This window comes from Alternaria arbusti, assembly GCF_024043155.1.
Source record: "Alternaria arbusti strain BMP 1465 chromosome Unknown scaffold_4, whole genome shotgun sequence".
NCBI lineage: Eukaryota > Fungi > Ascomycota > Dothideomycetes > Pleosporales > Pleosporaceae > Alternaria > Alternaria arbusti.
Window position 1 is genome coordinate 2,319,748 of NW_026249944.1, and position 26,466 is coordinate 2,346,213.

At 53.2% G+C, this 26,466-nt stretch overlaps 8 protein-coding genes across 8 annotated transcripts; 6 read left to right on the forward strand and 2 right to left on the reverse strand.

The window, feature by feature from the left end:
• Positions 1-1,228: 1,228 nt before the first annotated feature.
• On the reverse strand, positions 1,229-3,549 carry J4E86_004416 (uncharacterized protein; the record flags this gene model as incomplete). The annotated part of the gene is made up of 2 exons (XM_051444957.1): positions 1,229-1,259; positions 1,322-3,549. 2 exons carry the CDS (start codon positions 3,547-3,549, stop codon positions 1,229-1,231), a joined length of 2,259 nt encoding a protein of 752 aa, XP_051304582.1.
• A 1,018-nt stretch (positions 3,550-4,567) lies between these two features.
• Positions 4,568-7,492, reverse strand: J4E86_004417 (uncharacterized protein; the record flags this gene model as incomplete). Its single annotated transcript, XM_051444958.1, has 2 exons — positions 4,568-6,059; positions 6,108-7,492. The coding sequence occupies 2 exons, from the start codon at positions 7,490-7,492 to the stop codon at positions 4,568-4,570; spliced, it is 2,877 nt and encodes a 958-aa protein (XP_051304583.1).
• A 315-nt stretch (positions 7,493-7,807) lies between these two features.
• Positions 7,808-8,404, forward strand: J4E86_004418 (uncharacterized protein; the record flags this gene model as incomplete). The annotated part of the gene is made up of 1 exon (XM_051444959.1): positions 7,808-8,404. One exon carries the CDS (start codon positions 7,808-7,810, stop codon positions 8,402-8,404), a length of 597 nt encoding a protein of 198 aa, XP_051304584.1.
• Positions 8,405-8,969: 565 nt separating this feature from the next.
• J4E86_004419 (uncharacterized protein) lies at positions 8,970-16,066 on the forward strand (the record flags this gene model as incomplete). Its single annotated transcript, XM_051444960.1, has 4 exons — positions 8,970-11,332; positions 11,719-11,837; positions 11,887-15,968; positions 16,019-16,066. 4 exons carry the CDS (start codon positions 8,970-8,972, stop codon positions 16,064-16,066), a joined length of 6,612 nt encoding a protein of 2,203 aa, XP_051304585.1.
• A 4,009-nt stretch (positions 16,067-20,075) lies between these two features.
• Positions 20,076-21,035, forward strand: J4E86_004420 (uncharacterized protein; the record flags this gene model as incomplete). The annotated part of the gene is made up of 3 exons (XM_051444961.1): positions 20,076-20,198; positions 20,262-20,353; positions 21,008-21,035. The coding sequence occupies 3 exons, from the start codon at positions 20,076-20,078 to the stop codon at positions 21,033-21,035; spliced, it is 243 nt and encodes an 80-aa protein (XP_051304586.1).
• Positions 21,036-22,450: 1,415 nt separating this feature from the next.
• On the forward strand, positions 22,451-22,678 carry J4E86_004421 (uncharacterized protein; the record flags this gene model as incomplete). Its single annotated transcript, XM_051444962.1, has 2 exons — positions 22,451-22,627; positions 22,673-22,678. The coding sequence occupies 2 exons, from the start codon at positions 22,451-22,453 to the stop codon at positions 22,676-22,678; spliced, it is 183 nt and encodes a 60-aa protein (XP_051304587.1).
• Positions 22,679-23,615: 937 nt separating this feature from the next.
• J4E86_004422 (uncharacterized protein) lies at positions 23,616-24,452 on the forward strand (the record flags this gene model as incomplete). The annotated part of the gene is made up of 2 exons (XM_051444963.1): positions 23,616-24,272; positions 24,321-24,452. The coding sequence occupies 2 exons, from the start codon at positions 23,616-23,618 to the stop codon at positions 24,450-24,452; spliced, it is 789 nt and encodes a 262-aa protein (XP_051304588.1).
• Positions 24,453-25,221: 769 nt separating this feature from the next.
• On the forward strand, positions 25,222-26,466 carry J4E86_004423 (uncharacterized protein; the record flags this gene model as incomplete). Its single annotated transcript, XM_051444964.1, has 2 exons — positions 25,222-25,337; positions 25,413-26,466. The coding sequence occupies 2 exons, from the start codon at positions 25,222-25,224 to the stop codon at positions 26,464-26,466; spliced, it is 1,170 nt and encodes a 389-aa protein (XP_051304589.1).

A 26,466-nucleotide genomic window follows, 5' to 3' on the forward strand; every position in this document is an offset into this window, starting at 1 on the left:
TCGTCACATCCTTGTTGTATCTACAGTCGTAATAGAGGTATGTAATCAGCCGTTCTAAAGACAGATGATCCGTTATCGGTTGAGACAGTGGCGCCACCGTCCACTTGCTCTCTTCGTATACCCGATGCATGATCTTCAGATGTGCCTGGATGTCTGCCATTCTTGATCAATCCAAACAAATGCACACTTGCGAGATCTGGCAAACAGCATTGCGCGATGAAACACCAATGCCGGACAGCCGATAGGCATAGGTCCGCCTGCTTTCGACCAGTCCGATATATGATAGTGCGGTAGCGGTAACAGGCCTTCCATAAACTGTGTATGCTTCCAGCAGTAGGAGACAGTAATGTACGCCATGCCATCGGCATGTTCCTCTGGTGTCGTGAGCCGGTAGTCGTTGTAGCTATCGTCTGCAAGCCATCTCTCGACGGACACAGGCGTGATGAAACGAAGTCTGAGTGGCGTATTCTCCGGGACTCTATAGAGTGCCAGATCGAGAATCTTCTCAATCTCTTCGTGAAGAGCCTCTGGGGTACTGTATATCTCGTTCAAAGATAGATGGTCGTCGCGCTGCATGTTCGCGAACAAGAAACACAGATTGACAAATTGTTATTATCTGGGGAATTCGCGATCTTAAGGCCTAAAACGCTCCCTAGGCTCTTGAGCACATGTGGGTGCTGGTGATGAGAAGTGAGTTGCGGATGTGTAGTGGTTTGTTTGGGTGCCATGGACGACTCCAAAGGATATAAGCTCCAGGTATCGCGCTCGTCATGAGCCGGTATCTGTTGTTGGTGTTGTGTCAATCCAAAGCAGGTAGCGACACCAGGAAAGAACCTTGGAAGTGCTGTGCCACACTGCTCACGTGCAAAGTGGGGTGAAACCGCAACAAACCATACCAAACGCGGGAACCTCCCACCTCCATCACGCAGGCGCACCACAGCCCATCATGAAATGTGAATATTTTCATTACTTAATACTGGTAACCCAAAAAAAGCCAGCCAAACCAAAGCCGCAAACGAATGCATACCCAAATCTAACAAAACGCCCATTGCCCATTGCAAATGCCAAAAAGACTCGACCAAAACCCACCGCCCCGTCTATCGAGCGTATTTCATCGGATAGCATTAGACTCGTATATCAGGATATCGCGAAACCACCATTTTGAACGCCATAACAAACATGCACACACGTCGCATTTCCCATTGCCCGTTTCGCATCATCGCTATCATTAGTACAATGATCGTCGCTTCAGCTTATTCCTGCGTCACATTAGCACACATTCACCATCAAATCATCTCGCACTATGAAGTGAAGAACTTACGTAGCACCCCAACTCAACCGACTCTTCGACTTCGCTGCCTCAGGCCCCATCGCCGACCTCGGCCTCTCCTTCTCTTGTTCCTTCTCCTTCTGCGCCGCACCCGCTTCCGGTCCCGTCGCATTCGCAGTAACAGCATAGTAGCGCGGTGTAGTCGGTGTGTTGCGTCGCGGGTTCGGAGGACGCACGTTGGTGGGAAGAGGCGATGTCAACGGTGTATCGGCAGCTTGGGAGCCGACGGGTTTGGATGGGATGGCAGATGCGGCGGTGGAAGGACGGATGGACATGTTCTTGTCCTTGGGGGCGAGGACGCGACGCAGTTTGGATTCTTCGCGCTTGGGAAGGGCTTCTGGAGCTGGTGTTGCGGAATCGGTGGATGGCTGCTCGGGCTCTTGGGTCTTGCGGACGATCTTTTGCATCATGACCTTGAGACCGAGACTCCTCCTGCGATTGGTCTTGAGCTCTCTCAACTCAGCGGGTGGGACGTCGTGCGACATCAGGCTCCAGCGGTTGGGTGTCTCCTTAGGCGAGCTCTTGCTGCGGAGATGGCGTTGGGGAGTCTCTTGGATGCTGCCTTCACGTTCCGGGACTACGGGCATAGGTGGAATTGGTATCGTTTCCACGGGTGGCGCCTCGTCTGATGTCTTCGTCAGCGGTGGACTCGGTTCATGGATGAGTGTCGCACCACTTGAGCGAGCAGAGAAACGGTCAGGTCGGTCCATGGAGATGACACGCTGCCGGGTGCGCTGGGATCCGAGGCGCTCGTGATCGAGCATGAGCTGATACTTGGTGGCTTTGAGTTCGTCGATGGATTGCTGCAAGCGTTCAATCTCGTCTTGGTCCTGTGTGTGGAAGGTGGCAGCGGCGTCAAGTTCTCCTTGGATGTCCTTGACGTAGTGATCCTTCTCCGCAATGGTATTCCTCAGCAACTCCATCTCTTCGTCCTTGCTGGCAAGTGCTTCCCGTAGCTCGGACACCTGACCCTCCATGCGCTGGAAATGAACACGATGCACTACGCTTGGGCGCGCGGTCTCCATGTCCTCGTTGACTTCCATCTCTTGGCTGAGCTGCACCTTGATAGCCTCAGCCTCTTGGAGCGCAGTAAACAAGCGGGCATTAGCCTCGACCAGTCGCTTCTCGAGAGCGGCCACCTCGGCGTATAGGCGAAGGTTGTCTTGCTGGGTGGTGTTGAACATAGCCTCGAGCTCCTCCTTGTCGTGCTCATCCTCATCAATCGTTGGCAATCGTCCGACCACGGAGTTTGCTCGACTTCTGGGCTGTGGCTCAAGTTCCGCCAGCTTAACGGCGGACTCCTCCAACTGCTCTCGAGTCTGAGTGTGTTTTTCTCGCTCTTCCTTGAGGGCCTTTTGTATCTTCTTGGCAACATCCCATGATCTTTGCAGCTCGGCTTGCTGATTGACAACCTCCTCCTTGGTCTGGGCACTGGCAGCGAGTTGTTCTCGCAGCTTTGCAATAATCACATCCTTGTCTTCCTCAACTTCCGGAGAACTTCTGCCCTTCTTGATCCGTAGCATTCGGACTTCAAGGGCATGGTCCCCATCGTCCCCGTCTTCCGAAAACCGCGGGCTCGACTGTCGTTCCATAGAGATCAACCGCTCCCTCATTAGCTTCAGCTGCGCATCTTTGACTTCCATTATCGTCTTGTGTTGCCTGGCCATCTCTTCAAGCTGGCTATCGCGGTCCTGTATGCTCTTGTCTTTCTGCTCGTTGCCCTTTCGAAGTGCAAACAGCTCGATGTCTTTCCGGTATACAATCGCTTGATGGTCCCGGCCCAAGTTTTGTTTGATGGCTTTCAACTGATCACGGAGGCCAGAGTATTCCGCAAAGGTATCATTGAGCGCTTCGCGTGCATTTTGAAGTTCCTCCTTCGTGATTCGAAGTTGGACTTCACGGGCCTTGTGTGCTGTTTTAGATTCCGTGAGCGAGCGTTGCAGTCGCACGATCTCGCTATCTTTAGGGTCAACGGCGATCGTTTTTGTGTCGGATGCCCCTGATTGAGAAGTCGAGATTGGCTCAATGGGCTCGAAATCTTCATCCTCGACGGCGGATGTCTTGGGAATGGGCACGGTAGCCGCATTGGCCAGATCACAAGGCGTTTGGGCCCGGGGGGTTTCGGATGACGAGGGCGAGCGGGGTTGAAGATCTGATTCGCTATCACAATCGGTAGCGCCCGCCGCTAAGACTCGCTGAAACACGTCAAACGCGACCATGACGAAAACAAGTATCAATAAATCGCCTGCTTCGAGTTTGTGGTTTGCGCAGCTGGCGAGTGCGACGAGGTGCAATGCGTTTGCAATTGACGTCTGATGTCTGTTCGCCCAAGTGTCGGGCCGTTGGCGCGCAACTAGGAGAAAAGTGCCCGGTAAGGCTGTGACGATGACCGTGGAAAGGGGCGAGTCAAAAGCAAAGTCCAATACCCTGCGCCGCGTGTCGATCAGGTTGTGCAATCCCGACGTAAGTCCGAAAACTTCAGTGTCGCGCGTCCTGCTGAGAAGACGGTAGACGCCACTTACGACTGGAGTGTCGCCTGTAGCGGGATTAGTAAACCAACGAGGTGTGCAGGGCGTCCATGCGAAGACGAGCCGCTTGGTAACATACCTGGTCTGGATCCTGGCCCTGCGAGCTCAGATGGGTGACTGGCGGTACAGACAGCTGGAGTAGCTATCGAACCAAGAGTAGTCGTCAACGTCGATGACAAAGTCGATGGCTCTATAGATGATGATATAGTCTCTCCCGCAGCTAAAAGAAACCTTCGGGTCAAAGCAGGGGTAAATCCTGCGTCGGTAGGTAGCGGATAACGTTGTGAAGTGTCTTGGGCTCCGTCAAACGCTCTCAGCATTCTGGTACGAGCCAAGCTGTCGAACGGTTCGTGGTGAGACGTGGAATCGAGAGGCTGGAATTAGGCGAGTCGAAGAGTGAAGCGAGGGGTGGTGGCCTTGGGCGTCGTGATAATAGAGTTCATTAAGTTGACGTCAAGATGCTATACGTTGGGTGTACAAGATGCAATGGCCGTGAACATGATACCGCCAAACTCCAAAAAGAACAGTAACAAATGGATCGTGAACAAGTTGGGGCATTGATGAGATAAAGGGGAAGCTCGCATAAATGAGCAATTGAAGTGAGGGGTTGCATGTGAGCTGTGACGCCGTGCTCGACTGCTTGCGTGATGGATATCGCAGCAAAAGTAACGGAGACATGCAGGGATCCCCGCAACTAAAGCCCGCTGCCCTAGATTTCGAACTGCTTGAAGCCCTCGACCAAGCCATCGCTAATCTTGGAGGGAATTGCCCACACAGGCAGATAGTGCTGCACCTCGTCGAAAGCAGGGATGTCGCCTGTGTTGGCGTCCGACCACATGCACACGACCCTTCCAGAAAGTTTCGATTGTTCTTTGGCGTTCCAAGTCACGCTAACGTTCCAGGGCTGCCCAAATTCGCGATGCCACAGTCGCACTTCCCGGGCGCCGTCCCCACCGACGGGTTTGAAGCGAGGATCTGAAACGGCGCCGTCGACGCTCAACGCTGTAATGGGCGAGTCGAACAGCACGCGACATGCTCGGGTGTTGTGCCCAACAACGCGTATCGTCGCCTTGTTCGAGTGATTGCCTTTATGAATCGAGTAATCGAGCCAGCTGGCAATGTATGTGTTGTTGTCAAATGGCGCGGCTTGCGCTGTCTTTGGGACGACTTTAGCGTCAAGACCCTGCCACTGGCACTGCTTTAGTTCCTTACGCGTCGCAACCTCGGGCGTCGTGCAATCAAGCTGCTGGCCTTGCGCACTGGGTAACTCGCCAACAATGCGTTGCACATAGCCGTCCAAGCCGGTCAGGGACATGACGTTATGACCAGTCTCGCAATTAACCCGCTGGACGAAGTACACCTTTAAGCGATGATCCCTGCTGAAAGGGAACGCAACAAGGTTGTAGATGACGGTTGCGACGCATATCAGGAATAAAAAGGTGGGGATGTGATATGTGAAGCGGTGAATAAACGGGCCGGTGGGTGCGAGCAACAACACAGTAAGCGCTGCGAAGGCGAGGTAAATAAACAGAGGCGAGTTACCATCGGATGGCGTCTGGTATAGGGCCGACGTGAGGAGTAAAGCGACCTGTCCGACAAGGATGATCACGATTGGCGCTAAGAGTAGCAGTTGAACGACCCAGATCCAGCTCGGTAATTTGCCGCTCCACTCTTGTTCTCCAGGATACACGTTGCCGAGATCTATTCGCCGGGGCCCTTGAGCATGATCCTCGCCGCTCTCGCTGATGGAGTCTCGCCTGTTGCCGCCGTATCTTGCGAATCCACGTCGATCGCCGCGTAAAAGTGAGGTGGTCTCGGTGGCGTCATCGTCTCCCACGGGGCGATCATCGGACCGTGCAGCGGTGGTGCTGCCTGTAAGGGGCCTGCTTGCGGACTCTGAGTTGCGCCGGGATTCGTCTTCCTGCTCGAAATGACGGGCATACGCAGATTTGGTTGGAGCGAGGAAGAGTTCGAGGTAGGAGAGGAGGATTGCCGCGAACACAGCTGCGAAGTAGAACATCGCAGAATAACCAGCGGCAACCTGGTAGTCGTTCACGAAGACCGTGATGATTGTGAGAAGCACGAAGGAGCCGATGAAAAGCCAGATCAAAGCGTACATGCGCTGGAGTGCTGATGGCCGCATAGCATCGGCCCCTCGCGCAAGGAACCAAGCGATGAATATCCAGGCTGAGAGCATCATGCTGTTGATATCGTTAGCAGTGGACAGAGTAGCAGCATGAGCGACCTACCTCCAGACGGCGAATGGGCTGCTGTAAACAATGAAGGGATTGAACCGGACTATGAGATAAGCCAATGCGACCACAACAGCACTTGCAGTGACAAAGATGATGGGGAAGCGGAAGAAGCCGCGCCAGCCGTATAAAGGTACCGGATTGTCATCGTCAGACGAATAGATGTAGGCTTTGCGCGCCAATAGGTAGTTCTTGTCAGCCTTGGAGAGCCCAAACGTCAAACCGATCAATGTAAGAGGTGCCACAACCAGCAAAGTGACGCACAAAGCGAAAAGGGTATGTAGCTTAAAAACGACGAACACCTTGCCGAAGAGGTCAAACCATACGCCGTCGCTGCCAGTTCCGGTATTGATTCTACCGTTATCGAGGCTTTCTGAGCCACTGAATTCGTCACTGGTGATGGAAGCCAATCCAGATGTTGAGGCCAGAGCTGCTGAAAGCATGTGCCAGAGCGAGTTCATCGAAGTTTCACGTGTGGAGTCTTCCACAGTGTGGTATCTGGCCCTGGGCTCCATGAACGCGATGTCCAGGCCGCGTAGCCCAAGTTCGCCGTGGAAGACTTTGTAATCAGTTTCGCTTCGAATGTAACCCTTTTTGAAGCCATCTCCGCTCACGACTGTTCCGAAAGGATATTTAGCCTTTTTGTAGTAGCGGGTGATTTCGGTATCGGTGCTTCTGAACAAGGTAGCTCTGCCGCCAGCTCCAGCTCCCTCGAGGTTTACGAACGTATGGGCGACCTGAGAAATCGGATTCCGCATGAAAGCTTTGGCGCCGTTGAGATAATCCTCTTCGCCGTTGTTGAGCAACAGTACCACGGTTCTTTTGGGCCAGTTCTTGGATTCTGTGAAGTAGGATAAAAGTTGCAGTATCGTCACAACACCCACGCCATCGTCAGTTGCACCGTACCCGCTGCTCACTGAGTCGTAATGGGCGTTCACAAGTACGCCGCCGTTATCCGGACTGCGCTCAGTCCCATTGAAGGGTTCGTCATCATCAGAACCGCGGATTGCAACAATGATATTAGTGCCTTCAAAATAGATAGATGTGCTGCCAGATGAAAATGTGGCGTTTGCGGTCAGGTCATCGAAGAGCTCGACTTGGCCCTTATCCAGGTCTTTTGAAGTAACGATGGCCTTGATGCGCGCAAGCAGATATTTGCGTACATCGTCGTTCGCGTGGCTGTTGTATGGGTGGAACCGGCGGGTAATGTGCTGGAGGTCGCCCCAAGCTTCTGTGAGGTTGACGCCGGTTGGCGGATTGGATGGATAATTCGGTACCGTCAGGTGGGTAACGAGCAGGGCAGCAAAGAGGCCCACGTAGACGATGGTAGTAAAGAAGATGACTGGCCCAGGCGTGAAGGAGAAGGGGTTGAGGCGGGCCATGACAGCTCTCGTGGCGCCACGTAGCTTTCAAAAGCTTTCAGTGGGAAGAGATGACGCAAGATGCAGTAGAGTCGGTGGTTGTAGCTATGCTTGGTGATGGCGGGCGGGGCGTCCTCGTGCATTGCATGTGATGTGCATATGTCATGGGCCATAGCTCCCAAGCTTAGCCGCATGCGTATCTAGTCGCGTCAAGAACCCCAAGCTTTCTGTCATCACTCACAATCACGACGGAGTCGAATTGCATCAGCATCGCGTTCATACGCCCGCAGTGTATATTGGTATTTGCCTTAGCGACCAATTGTCCTCGTGCTGATCATGGGCCTCGAGGCGCGCTTGCCACCAATCCAGCCGGATGTGGACGCGTCAGACAATGAGGCATCAAACAGAGTAGAAGATGTCGCGGAACTGCCAGTACTCACAACTTCACCGACAGCCCATTCGGGATGCTGTTTAGCTCTCAGCGAAACCCTCATTGCCTACCTCGCCTCGCTCCTTCCTCAGCCTCCCGCGCTTGCTCTATCCGTCGGAAGCGGCTTCGGCCTCCTCGAAAGCTATCTCATCACCAAACCCTACGCGTACCATGTCATTGGTGTTGAAGTAGAGCCGAGCTCGAACAGATACTTGCCCTCTTCGAACCATCGCGTCGTTCACGGCACGCGTTTTCTTGAGCCGCTCGCAGAGGAGGCTACGACATGGCTTTTCGTATACCCGCGACGCGTTGGGCTAGTACGCGAATACCTTGCACAGTATGGCCAGGACAGCGTGGACAGAGTGATATGGGCAGGCCCCAAATCGGATTGGGATGACTACAAGGCATGCTTTGCCGGATGGACTGTGGAAGAGCAGAGCGCCGAGCAGATCGGTGGAAGGGCATGGGAACTGATCGCCGTCGCACACAGGCCCACGTCATGAAGCGATATGTCTGTTATGGCGGACGTGTCCATCCTCGACGCTCACTTCACGTGTTTCCCCTGATCTCATCGTCTCCGACCATGCGCAGGCTTCATGCCTAGTGAGAGCATGATAATTCCTGCCAGTGACCAGAGCCTCATTCTGGCTCGATACTCTGACATCGATGACTGGATCGCCATTTGGCGCGCTGAGCCAAATCTGAGTGTAAGTTACGCTCATGTCGCAATGCTGCATTGGTCTCTGAAGTGCACGCTCTTGGTTTCATTGTCTCGCCTCTCACAACAACGCCGAAGTTTTCTCTTTCGGCGGACAAAGGCAATGTGAACTTCATATTGATGCTAGGGTGGCGGCCTTTCACTCGAAACTCTGTTTGTCTTATACGACCTGGAGAGGACGCTTTGTCTCATCAGCTACATGTCTGATGTCTTCTCAGGTTTGAGACACTCCATACATCGCCCATCTCAACAAGGCACGCCCTCATGATATTACACCATATGTGTTCACACCCTCGAGAATACGATAACGACACACACATTTTCTAGACCCATCAGCACAATCGCCTACCATGGACGCCCTTCCTGGCGCTGTAATGCAGGCCTTTGCGCACCTGTGGAACCAACACCCCGAAGTAGCAGCTGGTATCTACGCTGCAGGTGCCGTCGCTGCTGCTGTGCCGCATTACATACCAACCTTTGAGCAGGCTAAGGTTTGGTATCAGAAACCCAGGCCTCTTACGACATCTGTCGCCAAACCCTTCCACACCATCGAAGACGCAGCCGGAATCGTGAAATCAATAGTTACCAAAGTTCCCCGGCCTACCCTTATCACCGTCACTAGTTCTGTCTCACCGGCCTGCAACACACCCTCCACTGTCGAACAGCAAGCCAAAGTTGAAGTTTTGGACACTCCCTTGTCTTCCGAATCAAACCGGGACATTTTCAAATCTGACACGGAAAGCTCTGCTCGTTCAAAAGCGAGTAGCTCATCGCAACTCTCCTGGGAGCGTAGTACTCCGCGAGATACAGTGCCGGGGATAACTAGCAAGAGTTCAGAGCGTTCACTGGCAAAGACTACGAGTATTTCTTCTGAGAAGAGCAATCCTGTTCACGAGGTACCATCAGTATTGGGCACGAAATCTTCCAATGTTACAAATACAGGCTTCAAAGCCCGGATGAGTAGGGTTCTACACGGCTCGCGATCCTCCGCGGCATCGAAAGAATCGACCATCAGCGATACACCCAGAGTCGTCACCTCGACCGGGTCTTCCACCGTTGGCAAGGTGCTTTCTCGGACCACGTCTCCAGTTGTGGTTGAACAGTTACCGGTTGCCTCACAGTCGTTCGATGAGATCATAGACTATTCGTTTGAAACCATTACCATTCCGCAGAGATCAAAGACAGTTTCCAGTGCTCCTCTATCTAGCACTGCGGGCATCGACTCTGGCCTCAAAGAACATAAGTCGGCCTTTACACATTATAGGCAACATGCGGCTAGCAAAAGCACCCGGAGCAGTATCTCGAAGATGACAGAACACAAGCCAGCCTTTACACATTACAGACAAAAGGCGGCTAGGAAATCACTCCAAGATTCGTCGTCATCTAAGACACTTCCCAGCGCACCTGTGTCCAGCAGCAAGGACAGCACCGTTACGCCGAGAGAACACAAGCCGGCCTTTACACCTTACAGAAAAAAGCCGGCTAGCAAACCACTTCGAGATTCGCCGTCACTCGCCAAATCCCAACTCTTACGCTGGAATGACTTTCGACGAGCGATTGATGATAAATACGTTACGCAGCAAGCAAATCAAAAGCCGACCAAGTCGTCCTACTACAGTAGCCCGATCACTATGGTGGATATCATGGTGGGATATGTGCCATCCATTCTCTTCGCCGTATGTGACCATCTGTATAAGGATGACCCAGACATTCAGGAAATGGTAGCATTTATGGTGCGCAATGCATACATGTTTGTCGTTGGATATCTCGCCTACGCGGAATTTCGCTTGCCAACATTGCCATACTCCAAACCTGTAGCATACGCACGCAGCATCGGCACCGTATCCTACAACGTGTGGCAGAAAGCAGTAGCCAGCTTCCTGGGAAAGCAGCAAGCCGATCACTTCATCATAGACCGGGCGTTATACGCCACCCTCGTCGGTATCGCGATTTATTTCCTCCTTTTCGCCGGACGAAGGACCCGCGAAGTTGTTCACCACAAAGAAGATGAAAGCGATTTAAGCGAGGATGAAGACATGTCTGAGACCCAGGATCTGTCCGCCAGCGCGCCTGCTGTCATCCCGCACCGGAAAGAGACATTAATTCGTTGTTGCATCGCCTTCACTGTTATGATAACTGTCATTTGGCTCAGTGTCTACGTCCAGGACTTGGCTGTTATCTTGGCCAGTGTGCCAGCGGTACACGTTCTTTCAATCTATGACGAAGAGGCGCGCAACACCATCTTCACCATATTGAACCTCGTGGTCGGCGGCTCATACCGATCGGTCATCGCCGCGCGAACCTGGATACGATACTACGCTGCGGTTGCAGTAGTAGTATACGTCCTCATCCATATAGACCAGCCATCTTTGTGCGCTGATAGACTTATCAGAGGCGGCGTTGCCCCACCCTTCAGTCATTTTGCTGTCGTGCTCAAGCTTGTGGGCCTCTCCTATGTCGACTCCCTCGTGCACGGCATCATCGAAGTCTCTCGAATTTGCATAGCGAAACTCCGGGTTGTGAAGGCTTGGGTTCGGTACAAGTTTATGCTCATCGTCAGAGGTCGCGCTATCTTCCTGTGGCACCCAAAGACTGTCGGCGAATGTCTCCGCTGGGTGCTCGCGACAATATTACTCGGTCCCCGGACAGTATATGGGTTGCTACCAGTATGGGTTGGCCCAGTCGTTGGGTTGTTCGCGCTCTGGGCATTAACGTATGCATTCATACCATTGTTCCAGTCTCTTTTCACGGCGATCTGGCACACCATACAGCCTTGGATTGAAAGGACGTCCGATGCAGCTGCTCATCCAATGAAGGAGTTTACTACTAGCACTGCGTCGATTCCAGCCCCAGTTAAGGGGTCGACTTCATGGACTGCTGTAACCACGACAGCTTTACGGAATTGGGTCACGCCTTCTCGCAAACTCACTACAACTTCGCGGGAACGCGCAACGAGCTCTTATGTGTACACTGCTACCCCAACGAAAAGGGTTACGAGCTCTCGTATACCCACTACCCTCTCGCCGGCATGGGCTACCAAGTCCGTTAGGAATGCTACCTCCAGTTTCATCACAAACACCCAGAAAACGACTTTTTCAGCATTCGGAAGGATCTCGATGAACCTGAGCTTATTCTACAGGGCACAGATCCAGCCGGTCGTATCTGCCGTGGGTACACGCTGCCTCAGCAATTGGTGCCAAGGCCTAGCTTACCACTGGGTATGGCGCGCGACGATCATCATCGCGCTCACCAGTGTATGTACTGTAGGCTGGATCATGGCCGCTCAAGCATATCCCGCACATAAGGTCCGGTCCTCATTTACATTCGCAACTAGTTTCATGATGATGTACGTCCTAGGCACGAATGGGGTTCTGGCATGCACCCAGGACTATGGCATTATCTTTGCGACTGTCCTTGTCATACTTCTACTTCTAGCCCACTGGCGGCCGGCTCCGATCGTGGCCCGAGATTCTCCCAATGAACTGCTCCCTAATCGGCCGGATGAAGTTATGGTTCCTGGCTCTGCGCCACCAAGCCCTCCCGCAGCACAAATCCCCGCCCCTACCAGTGGCGTCGAAGATCCAGAGCAAGTAGACCCCCAAAGTGGAGAGCCTGATACTCCCAATCAGCCACCAGACGCACAGCCGGCGCAGGCACCTCAGCCACCCAGCAATAGTCAGGCAGTTGATCTTCAGGATGAGGACCTATCAGGGCTGCCAGACGAAGTAGACGCGTTGCCCACTCAACAACAGGCTTCGCCTGTACAGACTCCCGTGGGAACGCCAGCACGGGAGCAATCGATTGAGACTCCGGATCAGGCTGAGGCTCATACTGAGACGCCCACCGCAGATGCATGGACACAGACAAACGCATCTCTTCCTTGGCTACAGCGCTGTATGACTTGGCTCTTCGACAGTGAGGCGGCGCGCACAGCAAGAGAAAATGCTATTGAGGCAGCTAGGGCTGCTGCTGAGCAGGAGCATAAGGACTTCCTAGAGCAATCTGGTCTGGCAAGCGGTGCAGAACACGAGGAGCCACAATCGTCAAACGACGCCAGCGAAAGTCCAGCTGCTGATTCTTCGATGATATCTCAGCCTACAGAGACTGAGCAACAGCACCGGGCTACTGTTGAAGCTGAGAAACCTGAGGAGGCAATGGCAGCTATCCCATCAGAGACGACAACTGAAGCTATTCCAGACCCTGCGGCTCAGCTGCCAGTGACATCGGTGGGTGCTGATACATCGGCATCTTTGCGTACCCTCACTCCAGCCGCCACGTTCAAACATACTCCTCTGTTCGAGCCTACTCCTCTGACAACGACCACTCCCTCTACCATCGCTACTCCTGCGATACCAGCCATTTCCTCCAATTCTCTGGTTGTACCTACTCCCGTCATTACGCCTACCGATGTACCAAAGTCTGCCACATACACTACTGAGCCTTCGTCATCGCTTGACATCACGTTCGATCTTCCTACCATCGTAGTCAACGCACCAGAACCTGAGACGCAAGATGGATACACGCCCATGACATTTGTTCCCATTGAGATGATGGAACTCGCTACACCCGCCAAGCACACGCCTCCCAAGGACCCTGCTTCAGAATCTGTCAATGCACCAGATCACCAAGCTCTAGCCGCTGGTCTAGTGCAAGGTCAGGGAGAGGACGATGGGCAAGACGATGGGCAAGATGGTGTGCAAGAAAGCGACGAAGAGGAAGACGAGGTCGAAGGCGAAGAAGAGTTCGATTTCGGTGGGAGTCCCACGATAGGCACATCAGCTCCGCTACAGCCAGCGAGTCCTATAGATGCCGAGATTGCTGCAGCACTTGAGAGGCAACGCGAGGAGGTGCGAAGAGAGGCTGAGCAGAAGAAGGTCTTGACTCCTATGGAGGTTGCTTCTGGTGGAGCACCAGCGCCTGGTGACGGTGATGACGACGAAAATGGCAACCATGATGGAGAAGGTGACGACTCTTCACACAATACGCCGATATCTGGTGCCCCGAAGCATGCCACTCCTGAACCCGGCAATGAACCTTCTTCGCCAACGGATATGCCAATGAGAGGCACGAACGACGACCCTCCAGCAGCTACGCCCACGACCAGTGTCAATGAAACTGTCCCCGACTTACTCTCGCAACCAGCTCCCGGCACGGCAAATAGTCGTCCTTGGGCCCCTTTCAGCTCGCTTCCTTCCAGCAGGACTGAGCCGCCTATGTTCACAGAAGAGGAACTTAAGACGCAATTCGCCCTTCCTGCCATCTACAATCGGCCTGCCGCTCGGCCCACAGACCCTGCGCATCCAGACTCCGCAGAACAGTGGCGTAACAGGCTGCTGGGAGGCCCTAGTACGTTGACCATTATGAGGCGAGAACGTGAAGCTGCGGCTCGAAGGGCTGGTGGGGATGGTGGAGATGCGCCGCCTGGCCCTGGTGGTTCTTCTGGTGGAAACGGCGGCGGCGGTAGTGGGGGTGGAGGTGGCAGTGATGATCCCCCCTCTCCTTTCGATCCATCGCGCGGTAGTGGAGGCGCGAACCCTCCATCGCCGTCGGGTTCAGCTGGCTCAGGACCTATGGAGGGGATCGACGAGGCTTCTTCGAGCGACGAGGGGCAGAACGGTGAGAGCGATCCCCATAGTCATAACAATGATGACAGTCAGACTTTGAACAACCAAGCTGACACCAACGATCAGATGGATAATGGCGACGACGGTAATGAGGGTGGTGGCGACAATAATGGCGATTCATCCGCACAGCCTGGAGCTTCCAACGATGCTGGCATTCCCATGACTACTACGCCCGCGGCCTTTGATACTACTGCCACGCCTGACGACGATGGAGATGTCGATATGTCCGATCTATTCAATGTCGATATGTCCGATACCGATTTGGACGATATCAATATGGACAACATCAATCTGGATAACATCAACTTGGACGGCATCGATTTCGACAAGATCGCCAACTCTGGCTTCAACAATGAGCAAACGCCAACCACCACCACCGATGGCATGAGGAGACAGCTGGTGCCTCTCGAGGGACTAGAACAAAACAGCGAAATGCCAACAAGTCTGTATCTGTCTCCCGAGGACGAGCAATACGGTGAAATGGCAGAACAAAACATATTCGCTGATATTGACGCGTATGAGGCGCAGAATGGGCCTATCGAGAATCCACCTCCCATGTTTGAGCCTCAGCAGTATCCGACAGACGGGGAAAGCTTCGATCATCTTCTCGGAAACGGCGGCGATGATTGTCCTTTACCGAACCAGCAGCCATCGGTCATTGTTCCTGGGCCTCTTAAGGATGCGCCAGATGCGTTTGACCCATTCTCGAACGCGAACTGGAGTGCCGAATTTGGGGATGCTACGCAAACTGAACAGGGTGACGATGTGTCAGATCAAGAGATCGTTCGTGCCGCCGTTGCAAAGGCATTTGGAGAAGATCAGGGGCCGGCACGAGATGGTCTAACTCCACCACCATCAACACACGGAGACGACATTGATCTCGAAGACTACGGAGTTGCTGAAGACAATGAGGAACTCATCGCTGGGCTTTCGAATGTCGATCTTAGCGTTGACCAGACCGACAACCATGACAAAGCACGAGTCTCGCCAGATTCAGGAACTCAACGAGTATGGGACAGTGACTTCAACAAAGCTCCGGACAACGCTGAACATGAATACAAACACCCAGTTGAGTTCACGACTATCAGACCGAGAACACGCTTAGTACAACTTCGGGAGGACCACAGGATCGTAGAGAATCCCGAACATGCGGAAAATCGATCAGCCGGCATGGAGTCGCTAGACGAACTCACCGGGCGCCAAGGTCAAGTCTTCCGGGAAGTTCCCATGGACACGTACGAAATGCGAGGAGAAAGTCACGACGACTACAAAGATGCACAAGAGCTGATGGCATGGTTTGACCCAGATGCTGGAGGTGCTGAACCTCGAGGTGATCCCTTGCCAGCTGGTTCTGACGATGGTAGCGCGTTGTCGGACGAAATCGATGACGATGAACTGGACAAGCTTGCCAAAGAAGTGGAAAAGGATCAGTTGGATGAACTGAATAAAGCGTCCAAGAGAACACGAGACCTTTCTGATGACTCAGATTTAGAAGCATCGGAAAAGATTCCAGATGATCCAGCAACTCCCCAGAAGGAGAGTTCAGGTGCACGAGCTGGTACTCCGAAGAAGGGCCGCTTCAGAGGTCCAGTCTCATTTGATACTGAGGAAGAAGCTCGTTTTGAGAAGAACGATGTGGAAAAGATCAAAGACCTTCCAATATGGCAGAAGCTGAAGGAGGCCAAAAACACATCGACGAGTCCACCGCCGGCGCAACCATCTCCAGTCGCTAATCCTGGTCTTCCGCCTCGCCCGACTACACAAAGTACACTTAGCGCGCCGTCGATGTCAAGCTCGAATTTTATTTCCCCATTTTCGTATGACAGACCGCCGCCGCCTTCACCTCTAGCAGGTGGTTTCGCACCGGGAGGTTACGCACGCTCGTATAACCCAGTCACTTTGCACGAGAGGAAGAGCACGTCTCCTTATGCAGGTATACCGACTCTCGGCAGCCTTAGTACACCACGCGGTCAAAGTGGTAATGCAACACCGTCTCCTCGGAGTTCAAGCTACCCAGCCATGAAGCTGCCCGACGCTGCACTATCGAACGCAAGAAGCTTGCTCAAGCCGGCATCCGCCCGCCATCGTGCACAACCTACAGCAGGTACAGCGACTACAGATTCCCCGGTCGCCTCGCCCGCGTCCAGGCCCATGCAGTCTTCGGCGGGCATGAAATCAAGCAATTTACCGACTACTCCGCCAGCTTACGACCCGACACAGCCTGCGGCGGGATACACCCCGAAATCAGCGTCAGACTTCCGGGCCCAGTTACTACCCTTGTCTGGATTGAGTGTACCACAGAAGCCATTACCACAGCTCAGTGCGATAACACATCCGGGTAGGCCCGCAGCGCAAGATGAAGATGCGGCTGGAGACCAGACCTCGCAAACTCCTGGAGGCGATGACAAAAACGATTACGATAGCGATGTTGACAGCATTTACGGTCACGACAAAGAGAAACCTCAGCAATCCTATCAGCGACAACAATCGGGCAATGCTGCGCAAACGAGTGCCCCAGCTCCTGGAACTCCCACTGTAACTGTGATAACGAGCCTGTCGTTGACGACGAAGACGCCAATATGGGCGGTTGTAGCCCGCCTATAGCCAAGGATAGCCCGTCGTCGTGAAATCTCCATGGGGTGCGCAATTGATGTGGCGTTCAAGCCACAGAACAGAAGTGCAGTCCTCAACGCCATATCTGCGTCGTACCCGGTGACCAAATGGACCCACTCTAGCGACCCACGCCTATTCCAGCACCAAACTGAAGAGCGTCGGCCAGGTTTCTACACCTCCGTCTTTACATCATGGGTTTTCGGACCAACTATTGGTTAGGGCAATTAGCGATGTATTGAGCGGGTATACCATGAAGTCTAGTTTTAGGTGCAACCGCTGGTGGAGTCTCAGGGTATAGACTGGAGAGGGTGTCTGGTACGTGTTTGATAAGACGCGCCAGCCAACACACGTTGATTCAGAGCCTGTGGAGTTTCCCAAACGTTGTTTGATGTTGTTGAGGATCAGAAAATTGTGTTTCGGACGGCAAAAGAGTGAACAGCGAGAGTCATTACGGAAGAGAGGTGTGAGACCATATTCTTAGTAACTCGAGACCAGTCAAACGTGCTGTCTTTCTCAGCTTATCAATTTCTGTTCGCATAGCTATCATCTTCCAAACCCCTGCGCTACTGTAAAGGCGGCTATGTTTGCGTCTTATCTGCCTGTGCTGGTAATGTGTTGGCTGGTTGTAAAATCATGGCTCAGCCCCACAGTTCCACCATGCCATCCCTGACATTCGTCGGAACTTCTCAACCGACCGCGGCTTTGCGCATCACATGCCGATATTCATATTTTTGCCAATGTTGCTATACCGTTGTTCTGCTCCAAAAACTCATGTGGTACTGGGGGAATTTGCTGTTGAGACGGAGAGACCCGCCTCATCTACCACCTTCCACCACGGCGCCCTCTACGAATCGACTACGTACGACCGGGTCTTTGATGCTTGCGGTATCTCCTCTGCGGAGGACCTTGGTATATGGCATGTCATGTGTTGCAGATATTGGAAATGGCCCGCTGCTCGCTCTGCGTTATCGCAGCACGGGTGGATGACCTGGATGCTGGTTAAAGGATGGTATTGCACACCAATGTGAACTAACTGGCAAAAATGTATATGGCTCTCACCGCAGATCCGTCTATATCTGAAGAGAACAACCCAACATCCACACCACAAGTCACCAAGATGAAGTTCACATTCGCCCTCATCGCTCTCTTCACCACCGCAACCCTCGCCGCCCCTCCCCTGTACGACGTCCCTACCTCAAGCGGTGCCATGCCCAGAGGCTCCCTAAAAGGTCTTCCACCACCCAGCACTTGCTTCTGGTGCGGTGTCAGATATATGGAATGCATGGACGTACGTCCCTTCTCCTCCCCCCATTAACTTTTCCACACGCTTGTAGATCGCTAACCCAACCCCCGACAGAAATACGTAGACAGCTACAACTACTACTTGGACAGGCCAACCAATATCACTCAGTTCTACGAGAGTCAGTGGAAATGCGTGGATTTGATGGAGAATCATTATGGTCCGTGTGTTCGGCGTCAGTGTAAGGTGACTTTTGGGAAATTCGGGGAGCCGCATTGGCATCATCATGCGTAGGGGCGTAGGATGGCTGGTATGAGAACGAAAGGCTATCGGGTATCTATTTGCGAATTGCTCTGGATGTTTTAGGGGGCACTGCAGATGTGGAACGATTGGGTTTGGCAGGATGCACAATAACCCAAAGGGATCATCTCTCCCGCGATTAGATCTCGATGATTAGACGCATTGTTGTCATCATCCATCAACAAAGATATCCCCACTAGATTGCAATCTACAATGGTACTAAACGCTGATCCACTTCGTTGTCACAAGAGCAGCGTCCCTGTGATACAAATGGGGTCCTCGAACGCGAAACTCTGGCACCAAGTTAACCAGCAAACGAGGTGAACAACGACCAGCATAGTGTTGAGAAGAGACTCCTAGTTTCGCTCCACACCGATGATGTATTCTCCACGGCGAGTTCTTGTTGAGCACCAATGACGCTAACACTACGTGTGAGTGCCAATAGGGAGACTTCAGCATGTTCGCCTAGAGACACAGCATATAAAATGCGCGCATACTCACAAATCTAATTTTCGTCTCCCCTTCCTTCAACCCAACACCAACACTACCACCCGGCCCATCTTCAAACCCCCCACAAGGCCGATCTACCACATCTGTGTCAACATGAAGATCACCACCCTCATCATCGCAGCACTCAGCACCGCCGCTCTCGCCTCAGAAAGCCAATTCGAATTCTCGCACTCGTGTAACACCTGCTTTCAGATGTGGAATGAATGCATGGCCGTAAGTCCTCCAGTTCCAACACAAACTTACCCAGTTGCTGACATGTCTTATAGGACAAATGCCCTTCGTTCGAACTCAACGAGGAGTGCTCGTTCCAGTGCCAAACTTGGCTGTGCAATTCAGGCACAATTGGCGAATGGTGTGAAATCTGGTGTGGCAACTACTACTTCTTGAACTGTCATGGATGGAGTGAGAAACCCAAGTTCCCACCACCCGACCTGCGCATTCATGGGCCATGATCGTCCAACCATTACGGGAGATTGAGACCATGTCGACGGGGGGGAGCGGATACCGGAATGGGGCGAAGTACTTTGGAAATGCTTTGCGCTGACAGTCTCATGGTATATGGAAGTGCTAGACTGGTTGCGACGACGATGCGCATTCATGGCTGGTCAAGCAGAATACATGAGACTTTGGATACGTTGCACGGAGCAAATGACATTCCTGAATTAGGAGATGTTTCATTATTGCTCTCTCCATCGGCTTGTAGGGTAATAATACTGCTTTTCTCCAATCAAGAAGCTCTTGCTATCCATGGACGAAACCGCCACTATCCGGGAACTCAGAGATTCCGTTACTAACAACGCATTTGCCAATACCTATGACCTATCTCAGGTGAGAGAGATTGGCAGGGCACAGACCTTTAACTCTCGGCTTCGCAGCAACTCCAGCAGCTGCGAAGTAGCTGCCGCTCCCTCACCGCGCGTTATCTAGGTATCTCTCACTCACCGCGGGTCGCCGCTCCCTCACCGCGAGTTACGCAGCTGCCCATCTACCATACCTAGAGCTCCGCTTCTCCCTGCTCTCCCCACGGGTATATAATCCCGCCCATCCTCCCTCTCTCCTCTTCTCTCCTCCACCAACGATCAAACACTCAAAACACTCAACGTCTACCTCACCACAAAACAAACTCCATCAACCACAACAACTCCATCAACATCTACCCACTCGCAAGCATGAAGCTCTCCATCCTCATTCTGGCAGCTGCCTCCGCCCTCGTCCTCGCCGGCCCCGAGAAGAAGGAAGACTCCGTTCTGTGCAAGAAGTGCTACATCTACAGCCTTGAACACTGCGAGAAGGTAAGTTGTCGCAGCCCCGAGCCCGTATTCTTTGGTGCTCAGCCCAGAAACTAACTTCAATAGGACGTCTGCAAGGACAAACTTGACGACCGCGGGCACAAATTCTTTGGATGGTATAAGTGCATGAGCGACTGTGACCGCAACGACACCTGCAAGTACGTACCTGCAGGCGAGACAGTTGCTTGCGGCGATGAGTGCACCCATCATGCTTCTTGCTCCCTTCCCGAACCCAATTAGGATATCTATCTCGGGTATCACGGCAGTGGATGAACATCAGTGAGGCATGCAAGGCAACGGGTAGCATGGAGGCTGGGATGAGAATTTGTCTTGGCTGAATGCCTGTCATCATTGCGAATATGGGAAACTGATCATGGACGGGACTTGGTGGCATGATACATCCTTGGTAAATTTACCTAAAGATGAATGTCAACTACACACTTACACATACTGAACTTTTGCATGTGAATGTGAATGTATCTGAGCAAAAGTGACGCGTCTATAACGTCCTCTCCTCGCCTGAAACCACCTTTCTGACGTCTGTCCACTGTGAGGACCTCGGCAGGGTTCAGATAAGCGCAACTAATCCATAGCTTTCTTCCCTTAATCCAACCTCCCGCTTGTCTGCGTTCGACGCTGGTGGCCATGCCTTCCGATACACTCAAAGCTATGTCGCCGATAGTCGAAAGTGAAGGCATTCATTGTTACCGTGGTCAGCTGACGTGACCCACATGCAACTGGAAGTCCAGACCCGATGCTAATGGAACGCATCGAGAGTGAGGAAACGAGGAACAGCTGACTTCGAGTTGTAGAATGCCCACGAGCTCGGGTGGGTCGTAATGAGGCGAGTGAATGACAAAAGGTACAAACAGACCCGGCAATGAGTGTGTTGTGGTGTTTTCTCTTGTAATAATAAAATCGCCACCGACTCTCATGTTGTTTTTAATGATGTATTCAGCCGTCCAGTAGTAAGCTGCATAGTGAACTTCTGAGTTGTTGCGTTCATCTACATGTTACGTCATTCTTGCATGTAGCCGTCCTTACGTGTAATTTCTTTTCCCTTACATGTAGTAATCCTTACATGTAGTTATGCATTCTTGAGTTCAACCTTGCATGTTGTTGGAATATGCGGTTGCAATATGCGCTCATGCTTAACACAAGCATTAACGCCCTTGACATAAACGTGCTTCAACCGCGTGAAATGGCTCGCCCATGCGCCAATTCCACAACACCTCTCCCCACTCTAGTCCGTATCAACATCTACATTCTTTCATTACCATGTCGGTACATCGCTACCTAGAACATCACCCAAGATGCATATAAACCCACGATGCGCTGCCCCAAGAACATCCCTCTCTCCATCCGCCATCGACACAATCTCCTCAACCACACACCCAATTACACACCAAACCAAACCACACCCACTCCACCAAACATGAAGTACACCACCCCCCTCCTCCTCTTCATCGCGGCCCTCACCACCGCCAACCCCGTCACCTCCCCCTCCGCCAACGCCATCACCTCGGCCAACCCGCTCGTCGCCCGTGACCCCATCTGCGACAAGTGCAACAAGGAGTTCGAGGACTGCCAGAAGGTAATACCCCCCTTTTCCCATCTCTTCCAGTGTGACTTGAACTAATCATTGTGTGTGTGGAACTAGACTTGGGTCTGTTGGATCAACCCGAGGATGTGTATCATTACTTGCCACAACGACGTTTGTCGTAATGACGCTGCGTGCAGGGAGCACTGTGGGTGGAAGTGCCCTTAGACTGGGGTTTGTGGGTGCGAGAGGGCATTGGAGATTGGAGAGACGGTGGGATTGAGGGATTGAGGGAGGAATGAGACTAAGGCTGGTTGGCAAGGATGGAGTCTGAGGGAGCGGGTTGAGGTGGAGAGCGATGCTTATATGTTGTTGTTGGAATATGTACGCATCCTTACTTTCTACAATTACCAATGCCCCTGACATAAAGTCGCGCGAAAGCGCTCACCAACCGTGTACCAATCTCACACCCTTACCCCACTGATCGTATCAAGCCTCCCATTCTTTCACTACCAACATTCGTATGCCGCCACGCAGATCAGTACCCCAGGTGATCCATGGAGGTGATTCAACCCCTCCGGCTACCTAACCTGACCCTCCAGCCCTGCGTATATATAACCCCCCAATCCGCTGCTCCAAGAAAGCCCCCTTCTCCCCATCCACCCTCAACTCAATCCCCTCAACCCCACACCACCCCCCACCCACCTCACCAACAATGCATTTCACAACCCCCCTCCTCCTCGCCCTCGCGGCCCTCACAACAGCCACCCCCCTCACCAACCCCGACGCCAGCCCCATCGCCGTCCCCATCGCCTCTCCCCAAGAGACCGGCCCGCCCGTCCAAGTTCCCACCTGCGACCAGTGCAAAGACAACTTCGAGCACTGCCTTCGTGTAAGTTCGATTCCCCATCCCCAATCCCCACAATTCCCCGAGAAGCATTGAACTAACTCGGGTGATTGATGATTAGTCTTGGCCCTGCTGGTTCAACCCAGCTACCTGCGATACGACTTGCCGCGCTGATACTTGCAAGGCGAGCAACTACTTCTGCCGGGACAACTGTGGGTGGAAGTGTCCTTAGGCTGGGGTTTGAGTATGCGAGTCTTCGATTCCACTGGGAAGAGGCTACTCTTGAGGTGGAATTGGGACTGTGGTTGTGAGGCAAAGGTTTAGTCTGAGATGGTGGTCCGTGATGGGCGACGCATGGCGATGGTGTAATCTTTGTGATATGGGTATGGTTCAGATCTTGGTCTTGATAAAAGGATAGCTGCTACAGCTGGTAGATCAGTATCGAGGAATAACACCAAGTCTTGTCAGTGAAATGAAACCATTAAGTGATAGTCTGTGCCAAGCCCTATAACGAAATCCTACCATAAACATCGGTCGGCTTATACCTGTCGCACTGCCCAGAGCCAAACATACTCGTAAAATCACTCATGAATATCGAGCTCGAACCCAGAGGACGTCGAAGCAAAAACAGTCTCAGTCGTCGCATGTACCCAACGCAGATCACCCTAGCCAAGCCCAAGCCTCAAGACCGAATACGAAGATTGACCTGCAGCGCCAAGAAAGCTAGGCTTCTCGCGGCCCGCAGATGATCACCAGCTAAACCGCATACCCCCATGGGTGTTGTCTCCGTCCGCCTTGGAATCTCTTGAAAGCTGTACACGCCCGTCTTGGCTGCTAATATGAATTGGCGGGTTGCGCTCCTCGTGGGCGGGTGATGTAGTGTCCAAGACTTGTCTAGTTGTATAAGTAGAGTTTTTGGTGCATTTGACCCGCTGGTGATGTCAATTGGGAGGGTGGAGGAGTGGTATTTAGGGTGCTTGTTTCCCATGTTGTGATGCATTCGTGTCCCATCTCTTGTACATTCATCGTCATTATGAGGCTCACTTTCGCAACTCTCTCCACGCTCCTGACGACCGCTACGACAGCATCGCCTCTTGCTCTCGAACCGCGTCAACAATGCAGTACATCCTGGAGCTACCCGTATACCGGCAGCGTAGCTCCCAGCAACTACAAGGCCTTTAACCTCGGTAGCTGCACTGCACAACTCACCTTCAACAAAGACCGATACGTAGGAGTGCAATGGGCATTCGAAGCCACGTACGCGGACGGCAGTCGTGCCGAACTCAAGCCCTTCCGCGACTTCGACAGCTTTGGCGTCAGCGATACCTTCTACCCCTACCTTGGCAACAACTTCCTCACTAAGTACCCTGGAAACTCTGCGTTCACGGCTGTGCATGAGTTCAGCAATGTTTGCAAGAACGGACAGGCGCCTGTCTCATGGCGGTTCTACACCACTTCAGGAACGTCGAATGGATGCTACACAACGGGGCAGATACGCGCTGTCGGTGGTCTTTCGCGTCCAGCCAAGGTTGCAGGCGTATCTCTGCGAAGGAGCAATGATGCCGGAGACTTCCAGGTCAGCTGGTCGCCGGTATCCAGCGCGACTGCGTATTCCGTCATTGTGGAGTACCCGACTGGTACGGATGAAGTTGGCAACCCCTACACGAACGTGAGGGGTGCACGCGTACAGGTGAGTCCGTCAATCGTCTTCGAAGGGCGATACTAATAGTCATGCCAGGGAACCTCGACTCAGATTGCGACTACGACGCGTAGACAGGATGTAGCGAGGAAGGCGATTGTTCACGCTGTCAACTCCCAGGGCGTGTGGTCGTTCACGAGCGATGTGCAGCCAGTGGTAGCAAACTGGTAGACGCTGTTGTGGGATATATTGTCAGATATGAGATGATTTTAGATACGAGCCACAGGGAGTCAGCGAGTCTTGCGTCGCAAATGTATCTCGTCTCGTCCAGGAATCGCGTGCGGAAAACATTGCCCGATCAGTCGACAAGATCCCTGCTTCAGCCACGAACAATTGTAAGGCTGTTATCGCGTTCAATATAAGTCGTGAAAACAAGACGATAGAATTTTACAGTACATCAGCAAGAGTACAAAGTGCGGTGAATCCAATCAAAGTGTGTTGACACGTGAAACGGCGGCCGACGGCACTGCCACATGGCAAGCGCGCCCGCTCCGGAAGAGCCGAGGCCAAAGCGCCAGGGTCGCGCGACAACGAATGCCATCTCCACACGGCTCCGCATTGTCATCGCATCATGCACGCCGTCCGCCATCCATTGCGCCGTTCTACTTTACCTAGTCTTTTGCTCCTGCCTGGCTGAATACCTTGTGCCTGCTCTTGAGGCACTCTCACGCACCGCCACACCAATCAATGCGCCGCTCCCCGTTTATGGGGGCGCGATATCCACGCTCGTAATGTCGGACTCGGTTGGTAGGTTTATCTGGGGTGGAATGGGATAGAAGGAGCTTTTGCTAATAGAGGTGAATATAGATCGAGTCTTTAGCCATGCGCTCAACACCGTCAACAAGATACGGACGGGGTCGCAGAAACCGCCGTCTGCGACCAGGTTACGCTTGTATGGGCTGTATAAGCAGGCCATGGGTACGTTGCCTCGAGGGAAATGATGCGGAGGGGGACTGTGCTACGACCAGAGCTGACCAAAACAGAGGGCGATGTCGACGGTATAATGGAATGTCCACGAGGGAATGATGACCAGTCGCAACGAGCACGGGAGAAATGGTATGTCACTTGGCGCATAGCACCATCCAAGTCCCCATCATGGAACGCATACATGACAGGACCTAACATCCCCAGGGACGCTTGGAAACAGCAGAACGGCCTCTCCCGCACCGAAGCCAAACGCCGCTACATCACCACCCTCATCGACACCATGCACAAGTACGCCTCGCCCTCACCCGACTCCCGAGAACTAGTCGCCGAGCTAGAATTCGTCTGGGACCAAGTCAAATCCAACGTGCCGTCCTCCTCCTCCTCCTCGCCGCTACGTACCTCCGACCACATAACCCCCGGCTACTCCCAGCACGAACTCGGCCAGAGCGGCCGCGCAGCCATGAACAGCAGCAACGACATGGACGGCCCTCGAGACGAACCTGAACGCCGCGCCGTGCCCCTCCGCGTAAAATCACCAATGTCGCAATCCGAAGAAGAGCTCGAGGAAGAAGAAGCGGAAATCGAGCGTGAAGGCGAGGTCTTCGTCGACGCCCCAGACAGCCAATATAACCCCACATCCTACCCCGACGACGACGACAACGCCCCCGACCTCGAAGACGCAGGCGTACAAACCGATTTACAGCAGTTGATCCGCGCAGAACCAATACCTATACAGACGCCCACTCCCGCGCCACGGAATCGCGGCATGGGTGTGTTGGGCAAACCGATTCAGATGCCTATACCCGGTTTCGGCAGCACACCTGCCCCCGCTGTTGGAAACGGTGCCGCAGCAGCAGCGAAAGACAGCTCCCCGAAAGAATCAGTCGCAGACCAGAAATGGCGGAAACGCGTTGAGCAATCGCTCATGAAGATGACGGCGGAAGTCGCGGCACTACGCGAACAATTAGAAGCAAGAAGGCTGTTTGCACATTCAGTGCACTATCAGCTCTTTCGGGGCGTGTGGAGATGGGTGTGGGCGTGCTTCAAGCATGTTGCTGTTGATGTGTTTATATTGGGTATAGTGCTGTTGTGGATGCGGCGGAAGAAGGATAAGAGGCTGGAAGGGGCGATACGGGTGCTGCTGGGGGATGCGGTGGCGCAGATGCAGAGGGGTGGGGGGATGGTGTTTGGAAGGGTTAGGTTACCGCTTTTAGGAGGGGGGAAGAAAGGGGGGACGGGGACGGGGACGGGGACGTGA